Source organism: Perissodus microlepis, chromosome 18 (genome assembly GCF_051167445.1).
Source record: "Perissodus microlepis isolate ML-2025 ecotype Zambia chromosome 18, ASM5116744v1, whole genome shotgun sequence".
NCBI classification, from domain to species: domain Eukaryota; kingdom Metazoa; phylum Chordata; class Actinopteri; order Cichliformes; family Cichlidae; genus Perissodus; species Perissodus microlepis.
In genome coordinates, this window is record NC_140478.1 from 29335551 (window position 1) to 29353595 (window position 18045).

The 18045-nt window shown below is 39.8% G+C and overlaps 1 protein-coding gene across 6 annotated transcripts in view; it reads right to left on the minus strand.

The window, feature by feature from the left end:
• Positions 1–4326, minus strand: part of esyt2a (extended synaptotagmin-like protein 2a) — a 58380-nt gene extending 54054 nt beyond the window's left edge. For 3 of the 6 annotated variants that reach the window (XM_084911652.1, XM_084911651.1, XM_084911650.1), the window contains exons 1-2: positions 3013–3185; positions 1137–1521 (exon numbers count right to left, since the gene is read on the minus strand). In XM_084911652.1, the coding sequence (XP_084767778.1) occupies positions 1137–1514 (378 nt within the window). In that variant the 5' untranslated portion in view covers positions 1515–1521; positions 3013–3185. Of the gene's footprint in view, positions 1–1136; positions 1522–2989; positions 3187–4306 lie in introns of those variants that run through there. The other 3 variants (XM_084911649.1, XM_084911647.1, XM_084911648.1) reach the window with 3 other exon arrangements.
• Positions 4327–18045: the final 13719 nt, after the last annotated feature.

An 18045-nucleotide genomic window follows, 5' to 3' on the forward strand; every position in this document is an offset into this window, starting at 1 on the left:
GTGCACATGCCCAACACTAATCTCCATTCATGGTATAATGGGAAATAGTAATGTCACATTTTATAAGCAAAGATCAAGTAAATGGAGAGAATGACAGCTGTGTTAAAGACGTGCAGTCAGTCTGCCTCCTTCTTTTACACACTAATTTCGTAACAGACAAATACACCAAACATCTCAGGAATGAAGAGAGAAATTGAAAAATAGAACAGGTTTGATGACTCTCCTAAAAAGCTTCAGGGGCACACTGGGTTGTGAAGTCACACGTCGGAGATTAATTGGCTGACATCTCCAACTTCTTTGGACATTTAAAAACACTGAAATGAGCCTAATGCTGACTAAATCCTAGGACTGATGATGTGGACCGTCAACAAAAGGGCAGAATGTGACCTTTCCAGGGGCTATTTATGAGGCCAACATTAACAAGCAACAAAATTTGTTTTGCCCAGTCAGGGTTTCAAATGTCAGACATGTTGCAGTCTGGATGCCATTTTGATCATTCCATGGACAATCTGAGAAATACCTAGTGGAAGGTGATGCAACAAACAGCAAAAACAGACAATGTGTGCACAACCTGCCCTATATGTAGGTGATGTGCAGGACACAGGAGACAGCAAAAAAGTGATGCCTTCATGAAGACCTAGCAGAGATTCAGCCAATAAAATCTATGCTATTTGCAACTTTTATGCATTTTATTACTGATGCTCAGGAATTTAAGGGAAATTAAATTAAACTTTATGGCTTAAACTTCTGGTCAACCAATCTGCAATAAACTGCAGCAGTCTTTCCTATGAGAAAAACAAATGCCAATACCGTTGTATCATCTTGCATGCAAGACTTCAGAAAATATCCCAAACATGGAAATTACAGGGCGTTTGTCTGATCCTTTAATTTGACTGGACACACAAGCATGTGAGCTGGGATGTCTGTCAAGTATTTTGAGTAAAGAAGCAAAAAGAACACAAAACAAAAAAAATCAGTGGGCAGAGCTGCAGGGAAATTAGTCATCCATGTCAGCCATCTTGGCAGACATCCTATATTTGATGTTGACTGTGAGAACTCCTGAGAGAATAGGAAAGCAAATAAACCATAACAAGACTGTGATAATATACAGACTATAACAACACTGCGGTACATACCCATGGTGGCAGCTCTGTGGTTGGCACACTTTGCTTCACCGCTTTCTCCTCCTGCTGCAGGAACGCTAAGGCACGGTTTATCCTGTAGTCCCCGTTGCCATAGTTCTTCCTCCAGTAGAAAAGCATTGCAAGTCCAATCAGAACCCAGCTAAAGCTGAATTCAAAATATCCCAAGACGTAGATAGGAAATATTAGGGCAAAAGTCTTGGCAAAGTTAATCCACATTTGAGTGACATCTGTCAGGGATGATTGCTGCTCTTCGGCCAGCTCTTCTGGGGACAGAGGGGGGCCCATTGTACTTGTGGGGGTGTTAGGTGCTGCAATGGGCCCATTGGCTTTGGCACCCTCTCCCGCTGAACCGTCCATCTTGTTACTCATTTCCCCTCTGGAAAAACAGTAAATTACAAGAAAATGTTAGTGCTTATTCACACGCTACAGAGGCAGAAGCAGACAAAGCTCCAACTCTTTTTTTTACTACAATACTACAAAGAAAAGGCCTTGTGGCTGCAAGATTTCCATCTCCATAAACCAAATTCTAAGAGATGAATGGAGACACAGTTATGCCCAAAGGAATAGAACAACTTTAAGCTTGACAGCGTTACAAGAAACTGAGAAATGATCCCCTCAAATGAACACCAAGATTGCTATGTAGTCATCTCTTTTAATTAAGAATTGACTTTAGTATTTAAAACTGGATGAGAAATGTTGGTGAAAGAAAAGAATCCAGTAATAACAACCACGATTTCTATGTTCAAAAGTAAACACTAGAAGGTTTTCGGCCCAAGTATAAAAAGAGTAACATTTATTTTGATGTAAAGCGCTGGTATATATATATATATAGGCCTATTACTACTAAATTGGGCATATATATATATATATGTATATATATATATATATATATATATATATATATATATGCCCAATTTAGTAGTAATAGGCCTATATATATATATATATATATATATATACCATATATATATACCAGTAATAGGCCTATATATATATATATATATATATACTACTAAATTGGGCATATATATATATATATATATATATATATATATATATATATATATATATATATATATATATATATATATATATGCCCAATTTAGTAGTAATAGGCCTTCTCCAGAGGATCCATGTTGTCTTAATTCCCCTTCAACAAGCAGGCTGTAGTAGCCTGGATGCAAATGACAGAAAAATACATTAAAGCTGCAAACTAATCCCCGTTAAACAAATCTGTACAAGACAAGAAAATCTTCTTCTTGGCCTGCAGTGTAAATCAATACAGACTACAGGCTAAGCTGCCGTTTATCTTTTTCTCTTGCACAAAACTCCCTTACAAAAATGCCATTTTTTTTGTCTCTGAGGAACAGGGGGAGAGTACGCTTTAGATAGAAACGAATTTATTACCTGTGGCAAAACAATTAGAGTCACTCTTTAATTCAGCATATATTCATTGCATCCCCTCGCATGTCTACGGGAGTACTTCAACTTTGAAAAGTGCCTCACCCGTCCTCGCTTCAGCCTTGCGCTGCCAAAACACAGTGCAGTGGCTAGCACCGACAAGTGTGAAGGCGTCATTAAAGTACACTCTTTACTGCTAAATGTGTTATTTTATGTGGCTATATGCGAGCCGAATAAAAGAGCATCAACGATTAAATCAGAGTGTAGTTACACGATTCATAAAAACGTACATAACTTGACTGTTAAATAGTGCAAGTCTTAAATCCTCATTTCTTAGATGGAGTCTGACGCCCCAGAGTGACACGTATTAGGGCTAGGACTTCACCTACCAGTAATACGTGCATCTAACACCAACGAAAAACAACTTCTTTTTCTTCCCTTACCGCCAAGGAAGCGTCACACTCACCGGTATCCACCTGCGACATTCGCTGCTCCTTGAAAAATGAACTAATAATCACTTTGTCAGCTTCGTCCACTGCATGCCGAGCAGCTCAACTCTTTTTAACCCTGCTCCCCGTCAGCACATCCTACTGTGAGGGCGAGTAGTCCGCCTCAGCAAGCCTGCAGGAAACTGTCATCGCGGGAAAGAGGTCAGCCTCCTTCAGGGAGGGAGCTTCAAACCGCACCGCACAGCAGCAGACACGGGTGCCACCCGGTGGCGGAAAATCCACCACAGACATCGAAAGAAAACTAGTTTTAAATGATAAGATTCAAGTTTAGAAAATAAAATTTAAAACAGATTTAGTTTAGCATGTTGAACTGACCATATTACTTTCTCTATTTTCATAAATACAGTGCTCACAGATAAAGTAATGCGATTTTTTTGTCAGTTCAACGCTGGTTTATCGTTGTATATATAGAGAAAAGTGATTGTATAAAATAGTGACTATTAAAGTGTCACATGCCTAATCTAGATTTAAAGCCCTCCTTGGCATTTCCTCCCCGGTCTAAGTCCAGCTCATATATTCAACCATCAGGTATAACGTTACGTGGCTGCAAGGAGGAGAAAACTGAAAAGGCAACTAAAAGGTGCCGACAACGCCACCTGGGGGTGGGGTTCACCCCAGGAAATATTAGATTAACCAGTGCAAAAGTTTTTGCGAAGGCACACAGGTTTGTTATTGACAAAGACAGAAGGCGCGGCAATCACTCATTTATTAAACAAAATAACTGAATATTAAGTGGCAGACTACAAGACATTTAATTAAAACACCAAATATTGCTTAAAAACAACAAAATTCATTGATTAATGCAGTTAAAGACAGGCAACTCGGAGAGGCCAGGGAGGAGTGCCCAAGGGATGCTACCAGATACCCGAGATTCGCACTGCAGTTCTCGCTGCAAGTTAAATGGGGCTTTATGCTCATATTCCGGTGTTTACCCTCAAATGCATAAGAGGAAACCTCACCAAAAGTGCTTAATCTCCCCCAACATACTGCAGACAAAACCCTTCTTGAGTTTCCTAGACTTAGTACCAGTCAGCTCAGCTATTAAGCAATGCAAAGGAGCAGCCAACTAGGCAAATCTTTCAACAAAACAGCAATAGTAGCTTGCAGAGCCAAAGAAGGAACTCAAATCCACTTAGAAACGGTTTCTATTTTATTAGTGTCTCCAGGCACACACAAATAGCTTGAAAAAAGGAACACTGTTCCAACTTTACTTTGAGACCTTCTTACTGCAGATGGCCCAGAACAACTCACATGCTCCTCTACTGTAGAAAGAACACAATGACATCATCCAAGTAGAGCAGTAATGACTGCTGGTCCCCAAATATGCTGTCCCTTAATTTCTGAAATGTACTCGGGGCATTACACAACTTAAAAGGGCATTCTATAGACTATGTGCACGTTAGCATATGCTACTTCCGGTGTGGAAACTCCTGTGGGGAGCTTTGTTTCCGGTGTCCTATTAGCGCGTTGTTTACGGTCCAAAACAAGTTAAGCAAATTAATGAATCAAGCGGCGATTTACATTTCTATAGATGTCTTCGGCATTTACCCAATATATTTGTAAATGATGTTCATCGATTTGTCGATATTTTTCCCCCGCGCCTCAGAGGAAAAGAGAAAAGGGATTCAAATTTTATATTTCTCAGTATCTGTAAACAGCTGTACCTCGTTTATCGCGGTGTTATGTTCTAAAAATAACCAGCGGTAGGTGAAATCAAGTAGCCAATTTTATTTTTTGACTGTGCAAAACGTTTCGTCGACATCCTCGACATACAGTACTGCACTTCAGAGTCACACTGCTAGCGATGGATGCAGCGATTCTGTACTGTACAGGTGAGAGGTCAAGGAGGAGATCGTCTGCAGCGATCAGGACGCAGGACACAATGTGATGTAACAAAAAGGCATGCAAACTTGCACTAAAAAATCTGCGAAACAGCAAGGTGAAAGGTGAACCGTGTCATAGCGAGGGACCACTGTAATTTTGAAGGTAAGTCACAACATACCCTTCGTAAATGCTAATGTAGAGAAACCGTTACCAGCAATCATTCATTTTTTGTGTGGCTTTTTTTCACAGTTTGTTAACATGCTGTGTAGGTGTGTACCTGACTAGCTGATATCGACATAACGGGAAACATCTGGTTTGACTATTCTTCACCTGTAGTTTGAATGCTGAGCATTTGCCTGTTTAAATCATAAGACCAGTCACTATACAGAGATGTGCTTCTGAATGTGGACGATGTGTCTTATGCAGTAATGCAGTTCTGCTTGTGTTGAGTGATGTAAACAACTGATCGATCTAAACTCTTTAAACGTCAAAATTGATCATTAGATTTTTTATGACACAACAGTGGTGAGTGTTCCCACCTTCTGCTCTTAACGCGATCTTTCCGTTTTTGAGTTTTGGACATGATTTTGGAGTATATCTTCGCAGTAGCGATTGACCGCAAAGTAAAGCTACCGGAAATGTACAACCCTACATCCGGTCTCAAACCAGGAAGTTAGCATTTTTCTCGTGCACAGGGTCTATTCCACTCAAACAGCCTAAATGAAATACAGAAGGGGACTTGGCTATAACCTGCTGCAAGGTCCAAAGTTGAAAACCAGATGACACCTGACAAAGCATCAAGGGACTTGTCAATACTGGGTAAGGGGAAGGCATCCTTGTGGGGTACCCCCTAGTGTCAGAATACACAATGCATCGTAGTTTGTTGTGTATGGGGCATAGCCGTGGACCAGTCAGGGTGCCCATGCTGATCCCCGTCCACAGACCAAAGTGCCACAATGATGTGAGCATGTCAGAACTGGAACACAGAGCAAAGGAAGAAGGTCTGGTTTGACCTTTTTTTATACCACGTGGATGATGGTGTGTGTTCTTTACTGAGGAACATCTGAGACTATGATTTACTATGCAAGCCAGAGGAGACAGTGTGATGCTTCAGGCAATGTTCTCATGGGAAACCTTGGGTCATTCCATCCATGTGGATGTTCTACTTGAATTATACTTCAAAGGTCTACGTTATAACTTACTGAAACACTATTTTAACACTTCAGCCTTCTAGTAACCTGACTGTGAAATGATCAGGACCCACACAGTGTTCAATTGTCAGTTGCAGTTCTTTTATTTTGACCCACAGCATTTCCCACTGCTTCGACACCTTGTGTTCAACCGGGAAGCCAGCTTTCCAGGTACCCCCCACACCACACACACTGCTCCTTCCCAACTCCAGACACTAAAAGGGGGAGAGCTCATTCATTACAATCCCTCTCACCCATGTCACCTAAAAGGTAAACCTGTTTCTCCATCACCTGTTCAGCTCTGATGATTCAGTAAGGACATCTCCTGGTTTCATCTGCATGTTTCCCTCTCACCAGATATCCTGATGTCACCAGATATCATGACCAGCAGGTTTTACAGCTGTGGCTCCAGCAAACATCAGCTACCAGAAAGAAATATTAAATAAATTTTAACAACGGCTGATCAAGCTTAAACGTGCTGCTGTTGTTTAGCGCGACATCCGGCGGTTTCCTCTTTCTGGCGCAAAGTGGCGATAAACAAACAAGAGAGAAAAGCCGATCAGCTTATGATTGATCAGTTTCATGACTGAAGTAGCAACAGGAGAGAGAGGGGAAAGAATGAGAGAAGAGGCAGCTGTGCAGTGTAACAGAATAAATCCACCTTTGTGTCTTTTTCCATTCTAGCTGAAGTACGGGACAAACTGCGTCCCCTCTCAGCTCAACACCAAACGCGTAATATTTTCTCTGAATGCGGGACGATTCCGTCTTTTTACGGGAGGGTTGGCAACTCTACTAACTAACCTTATGAATTAAATAAAGTTCACTATCAGTAACATCATAGCACCCACCCAGCTGTATAGAAACTCTGTCATGCTAGCTAGTACACAGTACGAGTTATTGTAACTGACTGTAAAAAGTCAGCACAACGAAAATAAACTCCACCTAAACTTGGTTTATATCTGACTCAGATAGACTGCAGGTCATAACTTCTTACCTGAAGTTCAGTTCACCTGACACTCGGGCCGGCGGCCACCGATCAAATGCCCGATGGCCAGTCCAGCTATGGTCGTGCCATCACTTAACCCTTCACGTGCCAACTGTGGCACGTGTGCCAAGGGTTGCCGACCCCTGTTGTAGATAATCATTTATACGGCTATGGATGCAATCAGACAGCATGGTACTATTTAATAACTGTATATATCCCCAAGACCATTGGACTTCCTTATAAGACATCTCTAACTTTTCCCTTTGATGACATCAAACGAACACTAATAGAAAATGGATTTAGACGCTTTCAAAATGATCAAGATAACTGCATTATTTACAATCATTAATGGCATGATGGCAGTGAAGAGAACATGAACACTAAACTTCCTTAGGGTGGTGAGAAGGATGAAGAACGTTACGAAGTGTTACAAGTGTTACAAAGCTGAGATAGCATCTTTAAGCTTTTTATGCCATGAGAATCATAGATATGTAAATAAAATGCAAGTACATAATGCACTCTGAAACTTGATATTCCAAGCAAAAATCTGGTGTCCGTAAATGAATCGTTGATAGGTATGCTGAGAAATTAGGGTTGAAATGTGTGATTTCAAGTATTGCAGACTTATACCACAAGGCATATTGTTGACACTCTTTGTTTTGGTTTCTCTTCCAGGACCAATTTGGCTGGGTGCACCAATCAGGTGTAAATTGCCCACAACTATATGGTTCCTGGGATTATCCAGGTGCATAAAGCTCTCCCCTACAATAAGGTGGAAATTCATCAAACTGATTCGCATCCTTGTGCCTTAGGATTACCTTGTTGTCAGTGGTGTCACTGCTTAGACTGCTGCTCACACAATGGATGTATCGATGGATGGATTTTAAAATATCTTTGTGTTAATCCATAAAAAATAGAAAAACATAAGAATTTTGTTTGCTATCTAAACCATAATCCAGTATTCCAACTTCGAGATAAGCACAAGTGATCTAAAACATGTATTTAGTCACCCTAACCTTTGCATGAAATATGAATGGAAGCAAACACAATTTCCATAATAAAAGGATGTAAACTATGTTTTCTCTTATAATTCACTGATGTATTTTTTTCCTATGAACCAGATGCGACACTAAAATAGCAGATGTGCTCATCTTCCAGCAGGCAATCCCTTATAGTAATCTTATAGTCTAAACCCATGTTAACCATCACTAGTCAGCATTATTTAGAGCAGGTAAGAAAACTGCCCAGATAAATGAAGATAGTTTTAGCAGCATTATGAGGTGTAGTGGAAGAAATTTACCTGTACAGTTCATCACTGCTCTCAGTGCCTACTACAGCAGACAGAAACCATTTCTCCACTAGAGGTCATGAAAGTGTTGTAAACTGAAGCATCACAGCTACTGTAGAGACACGTGTAGACAATCTGGTATCAGGTGATAAAAAGTTAAATTCACTTTTTTTTTCTTATCTTAAGAATTAGCATTTTTCAGTGCCAATCTTCAGTTAGTGCAATTTCCAGATTATCCTACAACACAAGTTAGAAAAGAAAATCATAAAGTTAAATAAAAATGTATTGTTGTCATGTCATTTACTAAAAACAAACTACTCAACATGGGAAATCAGCTAATCACTTTTATTGGATTTTTTTTTTGTATGATCATAAATTAGGAAGAAAGCTTATTAAAAAAAGATACATATCATACATAGATTTTGTAAAAAAAAAAAAAGAAAAGAAAAGAAAGAAAAGTGGGAACAATCTTCATCTCCTGCCATCCTTATCTAGTGTTCCTGAAAATGATTAGTTTAAATGTTTATGGTAAATGGACTGGTTCTTATAGAGCGCTTTTCTACTCTTCTGAGCACTCAAAGTGCTTTATACAACTTGAGCATTCACCCTAGCACATTTTCTAACTAACATTCACACACCGATTCATACTCTGATGGACGTATCAAAGAGCAATTTGGGGTTAGTATCTTGCCCAAGGATATTTGGCCAAGATACCAGAGAGCCAAGAATCGAACCACCAACCTTCCGATCAGTAGATAAGCTGCTCTACTGTCTGAGCTACAGCCACCCCAAATATGAACATTTAACATGAAACAGTAAAACCAGGTTAAAGCCACTTGGAGGACATTCCATAAAGTTGGGTCTGCATATGATTGTGTTTTGAATATAATATAAAACAAACAAACAAACAAACACCCCACTCGCCCTGTGGGGAGTCTTTGTCCTTCAAGCTGAGGTCCTTTGTAAGAGGTCAGGGAGCTTGAGGGTTGTTAGATCTCCTGTTCCTACGACTGCGCTCTTCACAAAGGATGCACAAAGATCTTGGCTGTCGTTTCTGGAATCTGCTGGATCCCAGGAATCCAGGGGCAGGTCTGACTCCCCAAGTGCTCTGATAACCACAACGACCACTTTTACCTTCAATCTCCACATCTTCTCTGACTCCTCTTTCAGCCCTTGGTGTTTCTTGAATTTCTCGTGTTCCTTCTTCCTGATGTTGCTGTCACTCTCTATAGCTACATCTATCACTACAACCTTCTTCCTTTGTTTGTCTCTGCTTGTATGTATATAAACCAGAAATATATACTATATACTATACTATATATATTTAAACCATGGTTAGCTATCGCCCATCCATCTGTAACTGGAAGTGTGTGTGTGTGTGTGTGTGTGTAGCATTAAATGAGAAAAGGTTTAAATGTCATCTAATTTCTATTAACTAAGAACTGCTCATCCCAAAAAGTCTGTTAAATCAGTCAGAGAAATATGAACAAAATCTAATTTCTCTTACATTAATGTAATACAGGCCTAACATTTATGTTGCATTCATACATTGTAATGAATAAATCAATTATTTCTTCATTATATGGCATTAATGATATATACATTATTAAGGTGTATTAAATTATGCATGACAGTCACAAAGTCCAGTGGGAGAGACATGAAGAAGGAGAAAGAACATGTAAATGCAGCAGGATAAACAAACAGAAAGAAGTGGGTTTTAATTAGACGTTCCATTTACTCACAAGTGTAGGTGTTTGTGTCTGCAGGGATATTAGAGGAGATTAAAAAAAGTAAAAAAAAAAAAGTAATGAGAATAAAGAAACAATATGTAAATGCTCAGAAAGTAGCAAAGGTTAGTAAATAGATATACATAAAGAAAAGGAAAGAAAAGAAATATCAACAAAATAAGTTTTCTCTCTTTTATCGTAGAGAGAAATATAAATGAAATATACTGTTGATGTGATTTGGCACCATATAAATAAAACTGAACTGAACTGAATCACATTTGGCTGAAACAAAAGGATATTTTTTGAATAAGGTGTAGGTAAGCTGAATGTGAGTGACACTTTTTACAAAACGTCAACCCGGAGGTGACACAGATCCACAGACTATCGCTATTTTTTGACAATGTCATGCTCTGGTGTCTTTTTCAGGACTGGGGATAATTCGTGATTACCTGAAATTGTCCCCACCACCTCTCTCAGCCAATATTGGTAATGAGATTAGGCTGTAATTAGATCTGACAACTTGATGTACATGTAGGCCAAGTGAGCATCCTTATTATAGGCAGTATACATGCACCTAGTCTTGGGCTTGTTTTCAAGCCTCAGAAGAACAACCCACATAAGTGTTTTTCCATCAGAAGGTTAATGATACACTATCCTGAGTTTTCTGTCCACATTTTATGACCTCCACTGTTTTCTTATAAAGAAATCCATATAAATAAAATAGATTATCTTGTGTCTCACAGTCCATCTCCCACGTGCACTCTGATGCTTGGATACCTCAGCAAAGACCCCTTTTAGTTTGGGTCAAGATCCACTCTTCAGTTTAGGTCACTGCAGACCAAAGTAAACTGAGACATTACAACGAGCACTTTTCGTTCCATGAAAAAAACAGGTATATATGCCGTTATTGTCATTATTCTCATTTCATTTTCTCGACTGCTGCCGGAGTAATGGCAGACACGGATGATGAAAACGAGGCAGAACAATGTGCTTCTCAAAATGAGGGTGGGAAACAAGCAATTTGCAACTCCACTGCAGCAAAGCAATACACATCCTGTTTGTGTGCACCGTTCAGGTTCGGAGAAAGAAAAGTGGTAAGAGGCAGGAAAGGAGCTCAAGCTCAAAGCCAAGTTCCCCTTGAGAAAAAATAGGTACTGCAGAAATAGTCTGTTTTGAATAATAATAACAATACTAATGATGGAAGGATTTCTCTGTGAATTTCAAAAACATCAATTTATTTAAGATTGGGTTAAGTTTAAAGTTAGCTTTAGGTAGCAGTCCACACGCACACAGCTGTACTCACAGAATATTTTCTATGAATAATTGCTGTGCGACCTTTTGGTTGGATCAATAAGGTCTTCTTTTTTTTTTTGCCTGTCCCGTTTGGCTCTTTTGCCATCAGAATTATTGTCTAAAGGCGAAGAAAGATGCCCAATGGATTTACTTTACCAAATGGACCATCCCAGCCTTGCAGTAATGGTCTATTTCATTCACCTTTTATTGTTTATTTTATTTTATTGTCACTTGCTAAATACGGGACAGACTTGACTGGGGGAAAGAAAGAGGGAAAGAAAAACAGCGGGGAAGAGGGACGGGAATAAAGGGCAAAAAACAAAAACCAACAAAATAAGCAGACAAAAAATACATCTATCAATCACCTGGTCTTCTTATTGTAAGCAAGTCCAGACCCGGATTTGAACCCTCGATATGCTCTGCCAAACACAGCGATATTACCACTGTATTATCAGCACAAAAAAGGAATACGAATAAAAATGTTTGTGACCCAAAAAGAATTCATGATCAATACCCCGTGTGGCAGTTCTTAATTAAAGAAAAGAACAGTAGGAAAACAGCAGCAGCATGTGACCTTTTTCTTCCTATGAAGATTTTTCCATTTTGGTCCAACACTGCCAAAGAAAAAAAAAAAAAAGCTTTCTTAAAGGTTAAGGAATAATTGCTGTTATGGTTAAAAGAAACAAAATATTGGTTGTTGGAAGGAGATGGTAAATTATCAGAGGTCTCCAGAGTTGTTTTCTTTCTGCCTACATTCTTGTGTTATAAAACTGTCACAGAGCCTGTTCCTCTACTCTTGCTGGAACCATAATTCCTTTCTCTGGTACAGAGTTTTATCGCTTGAAACATAAACACGTGATTGGGAATTTGCTGAAAGCAGTGCCCGGAGGCTGAAACATTATGTTGACTTGGTAGATACCTGTGTCTGGGTGTTTAGGCGTATGGAGCGTTGGACACTGTTATCTCCAAGAATAGTGCTACATGTTATTGTTTAGCAGTGCTTGCACAAAATTTCTAATTTTGGAAACTGTTTCATTAGCTTGAAGGGACAAATGTGTTTTTCTTTCTTATTTTTAAGCCTTCATCTCACACATACAGAATATATATCATTGCATTTAAATGCAAAACCGGTGTCTGTTTTCAGATAACAACCCTCTGTGCTGTTTTCAGTAATGAGAAAATTATGCACACTCCAAACCAGATTGCACATTCACGCGCTCTGTGAACTCACACAGAAAACTAATGCATGTAAGCTCTGTGTCCCTATGTAACACTGGGTCAGACCTCCTTTTGCCTTCAGAACTGCCTCGTTTTTTGTGTGCCATAGATTAAATAAGATGCTGGAAACATTCCTCAGAATTTTTTGTCCATATGGATATGATGACTTCACGCAGTTACTGCAGACTTGTTGGCTGTACATGTATGATGTGAATCTTCTGTTCCATCAGCTCCCAAAGGTGCTTTATTAGACTGAGATCTGCTGACTGAGGAGGCCATTTGAGCACAGTGAACTCCTTGTTGAATTCAAGAAACTAGTTAGTAGATGATTTGATGTGATACAGTGGAATGTAGGTAGTGGGTCATAACAGATAAGCATGGCTGTTCATGAATTTAAAACTTCTGATTTATGAAGTTTTGTCCTTCAGTCCTTCTCTTGCATTGTGACATCAATGCAAAGTTCATAACTGAGATAAATGATTGAGCCTATTTTCATTAAATAACATGCCTGAAATAATCTTATCTTTTAATCAAATCCTGTTACATTAAAAACAGTTTATTTGAGCAAATCTTTCAATTCCACTGTCATTTTAATTAGTTTTTATCATTAGATCACATAATTTTTTTGGTGAGCTCCACTGAACCTTGGCCTGAAATCTTCAAGAGGAGGAGAGAGACTTTTAAAAGTAAAAAAAGAAAAAAAGAGAAAAGAAACAATAAATTAAAAGACAGGATGATGCATTCCCTCACATCTGTATCAGGAAGGCACATTTTGTGAAGCCAAACTGTTTAGTATCTGGATTATACACAAGCCATAAAGCAGCTGAAGCAGTTGGACGGCTGTTTTACATTTTTCTGCCTGCTTGTTGTAATGCACTGTTGATACTTTTGCTCACAGCAGAGCTCCCGATGGTCCCCGGCTTTGTGTAAATATGTGCCACTTCATCCTGGCTCTGCTTTCATTAGCTCACTATACAAGGTAGAAACCATGTACACAGCTGCGAGTGTATGTATAATGGAGGATTGGGGGGGGGGGTTCTGGTAATCCCCACTGAATCCAGATGTAGAGGTTTGAAGTGACATTTTAGCTGAAAGCATGACAGTTCCCCTTTAAAGTTGACCTTTAAACACACTTTCAGTAAATGTTATGTGCAGTGGGAAAAAGTGAGGACGAAACAAAACTAGTGTGTTGAGTCCGGCTGGAATTACAATAAAAGCCGAACTTTGTGATTCTGTCAGGACTCGTGCGTGGACTGGACCAATTTGTAAAAATGGTTACAAAACAGGAGCTATTTTAGGAAATATATAAAATATCATGCAGCTTACTTATCAGCATGAAACTCTTTCGGTTCCATTATGTATAAAATATGTGGCTCAAAATCAAAAGTTAATTCTGTCTCCCATCATGCAACTGGGCTTAAAATCTACTCTGTCTCCATGTCTGTCTGCCTCATATCCTAGTATGTCAGGTTATAGCAACTACAGAAATACTCTGATGATTCTGCAGTTTGATGTATTAGTGATGGGCAGGAGGAGAACAGAGCACTAATGGTTGATTTTGTGGAGTGATGTGGGAGAAATCATTTCCTTCTGAATGTGAGAAAGACCCGAGAGAGCGACTGACTTCAAGAAGTACAGCTACACGGCCCATGTGTCTCCTGAGGGAGGATGTTGGTGGTGTGAAGGAGTACAAGTACCCACAGCCACTACAGTACAGGCTGAACTGAAGTGGATCAACACAGAGGGAGTATACAAGGAGGGGCTCAGCTTTCCTAAGGAAGCTGTGATCCTTCAGCTTCAGCAGCAGAATGATGGAGAGTTTCTATCAGTCATTTGTGGCAGGTGCAGTGTACTTAGCTGTGGTCTGCTGGGAGAACAGCAGCAGAGCAGGAAACACCAACAGAATGAATAAACTAATTAGGAAGTCCAGCTCTGTGTCTGGCTGTAAACTGGACTTTCAGTGGTGGAGGGGAATGTGTGTGTGTTCTGTCGTGCTTGCCAGTCTTCTAGACCGGATAACAAGAATGTTCTCCACGACTAAGAGGAGGAGCTCCTTTTAGACATCACAGCAACCAAGCTGGACCGGCATAGCAGTCAATACTTAAGCATATAACAGGTTTGTTGTTGTAGGAAGGCCCAGGTATGACACAGACCAGACGTCACTGCACTTGGAGTGCGAGTTTTCCTTTGTTTATATATATATATATATACATATACATATATATATATAGCAGCTGCCATGCCAGTCTATAAAATCATCTGATTGTATAAATGATGATAATCATGGTGATTGTTATTATTATTGTTATTATTATTATCTCACATTTTTTATTTTGCTCTGGATCCACTTTCTGGTAAGAACTACAGTTGTTAATGTTATTTGTTGTTAATGTTTATTTTCTGACTCCTGTCCTCTGGCATGAGTGTCAAGAGGATGTTAATTATTTTTAAAGCCATCTGCTACACAAAACCGATGAAGCCAAAATTACTTCTTGGAAACAGCAAAATTGGTTGCTGTCATTTTAACCTATGGGGGTCATCTGGGACGGTCATTTGTTCCTGGCTGTTACAAAATGAGGAAAACACGTCCATCCCAATTACAGTATAACAGTGAAGAACACTCAATATTTGAAGTTAAAGTTTAACCATATTAATAAAGTTTATTTATTAGTTTTCAGTTTTTCTGCTGAATGTCAAACTCTGTATTTAGAGTACTTATTTTTATTTCAGTGATTATCATATCACTGAGCATATGTATTAGCCATACCTATGTAGAGAATGTGACCACTCCAATCATTAGTAGCACAGAAAATATGGCAACAAGCAACCTACAACTGGAAAGACATTTTATTGCAGCAGATATAGAAATTAACCTTAGACATGCAGAAAATTGACATTTCTTTTATATTTAAGTTAATAAAAAAACACATGCAGCAGATAAAGGGTGATACATGTTAATAAATTATTTAGTTTCCTCTTGCTGAAATACACTGCAACATTTGTTCTCGCCCAAATTGCCATTTTGCCCAAAATACTGACAATGATTAATTTCTCAAACCCTCTGGTGGTGGGGTATAAATCCATGTACCTTCATGGGAGGGTCAGAGGCACCAAACTAATTTCACCTAAAAGGTCAGAGCTGTAGTAATTTGAGTCAGGCGGTGTATATGACGTTAGCTACGGTCTCGACCCACTTCTAACACTGGAAAAACAAATGCTGCAATTATAAAGGAGCTGTTTACAGAACATGAATGAAAAGTATCCTCCTCTTATACTCAGAAACATCCACATTTCCATGGTGGAAACCAACATAACAAGCGACCAGTAGGGATGGGTTGGTGCTCCCCATTCACATTGCCATTTTGACTGTGCTTTCAAGCAATTTGTCTCTCACTCATGCTTCGCCTGTGCCTGTTTTCTGTGTTATGGCTCAGCTTGGTGCCTGTGAACTTCTTTTCCCCCAAAACCCGTCCTTTGTTGTGCATTTGGGTCTGACAAGGGGGAGCAAGAGCAGACACTGAAATGGGCAGTATGAGATGCACTGGGGGAGACGTGCTGATATGACTCTGAGCAGATTGCTCGTAGTCATTTTCTATCTTTCTCAGCTGACAAAAACAGGGGATGACATTTTTAATATTTTGCAGAAAAGGCTAAATGTAAACACAAGATCCATCCATCCATCCAGTAGAAGTAAAAGTAGGGTGAGAGCATTACAAGTTGTTATGAGGAAGATGAATGATGTAATGAGACTTTGCAGTTTGGTAGGATCACACTATCCTCTTCACATGTGAACAAGCAGGCCCCAGTTTGACCCATTGTTCTGCTTAGCCTGTTGTGTGTCACACAACATCTTTCTATAGCTCTGATTGTATTCACAGCACAAAAATGTGGTGGGGATGAAAAGATGCCCGATTGCAAGTGTCACTGTTGTAATGTTAATGAGAGAAGTGGGGGACCTGTGAACTGCACTTCACAGTGGGCACTGAGGGCCAATTAATTACAAATATAAACAAAAAAGTCCAAACGGTTTCAGTGTTCACAGTTCTCTTCAAGTCTTTGTTTAAAGACAAGCGAACGCTGAATGTTACATCATTTGTGAATAAGGAAGGTTGAAGGGTCGCAACCTCTTTGTTAGGAGGTCATTGATTGATATACAAAGTACTCGCCACTGAATATTGCGTCGTCTATCAAGAGTCAGTGTTGTTCTTTTTCTGTTTTTTTAATACATGACCTTTCTCCTGCTTCAGTCATGTACTCAAAAAAGTTTTGGTTTTTCTGAACCAAAACTTTTCTTTGTTTCTTTTTTTTTTTTTTTTTTTTGCCTGTCCCATTTGGTTCTTTAGCCGTCAGAATTGTTGTCTGAAGACCAACAAGGATACCCAATGGATTTATTTTGCCAAATGGATCATCATGGCATTGCCGTATTGGTCCATTTGATCGACCTTTGTTTTTATTATTTATTTTATTTTATTTTCAGTTGTTACAGACGGGACAGACATGAGTGAGGGACAGGAAAGGGAGAAAGAAAGAGGAAGGAAAAGAAAAACAGAAGGGGAGAGGGACAGTGAGAAAGGGAAAAAAATCTCCTGGATCACCTGTTGAGAGAGAAAGAATAGAAAACAAGCAAAAAAAACAAAGCAACATACTAAACACAACACCATCGCATTAATCTAGCTAAGTGTAAACAGCAGTAAATACTAAATATTGAATGTTGTTGTGCAGCACGCAGGACAGACAGCGCACAATGTGCTTTGAAGTAGCAGCCAAGAAAGGTGTAATTTAAGTCTACGAACAGTGAACACCCGTGTGCACACCTGTGTGGATCAGCGCGCTTGTATTCAAATGGTTTCCCCATGTAATGGTCTGCAAGAGGATGTAGAGAGCCATAGCCCTGTCCCCCAGGCATGAAGCAGGCATGGAGGAGATCCAGGCCCCAGACATCCAGAGGCCCCAGAGTGCGAGAGCCCAAGGAGGACCACCGGAGGGGCATCCGTGCCACCCTCATGGGAAGGGCTGAGGATCCCCAGACGAGGGGTCACCCAGTAGCCACCGAGCAGAAGCTAGAGGGGGCTGCACCGGCGTGTTTCTAATAAACAAAGAAAAAAAAGAGGGAATGAACTGATGTTTCTGAGGTCAGGGGGTCAGGAATTTTTCTCACCCCACATGCCACTGCCATTCTTGTTCACAGCCTTGTTACTTCCTGGATCGATCACTGCAACTCTCTTCTTTTTGATCTTACTCTAAAATCCATCCACAAGCTCCAACGTGTCCAGAACACTGCTGCTCGTATTATGACCAGGACGCCTTCTATCATCACATCCCTCCTGTCCTGCAGCAGCTTCATTGGCTCGGGGTCAAATATCGCATCAATTTCAAAATACTCTTGTACACATTTAAGGCTATACATCATCTCTCCCCTCCATATCTCTCTGATCTGGTTCAGATCACCGCTTCATCTCGGTGTC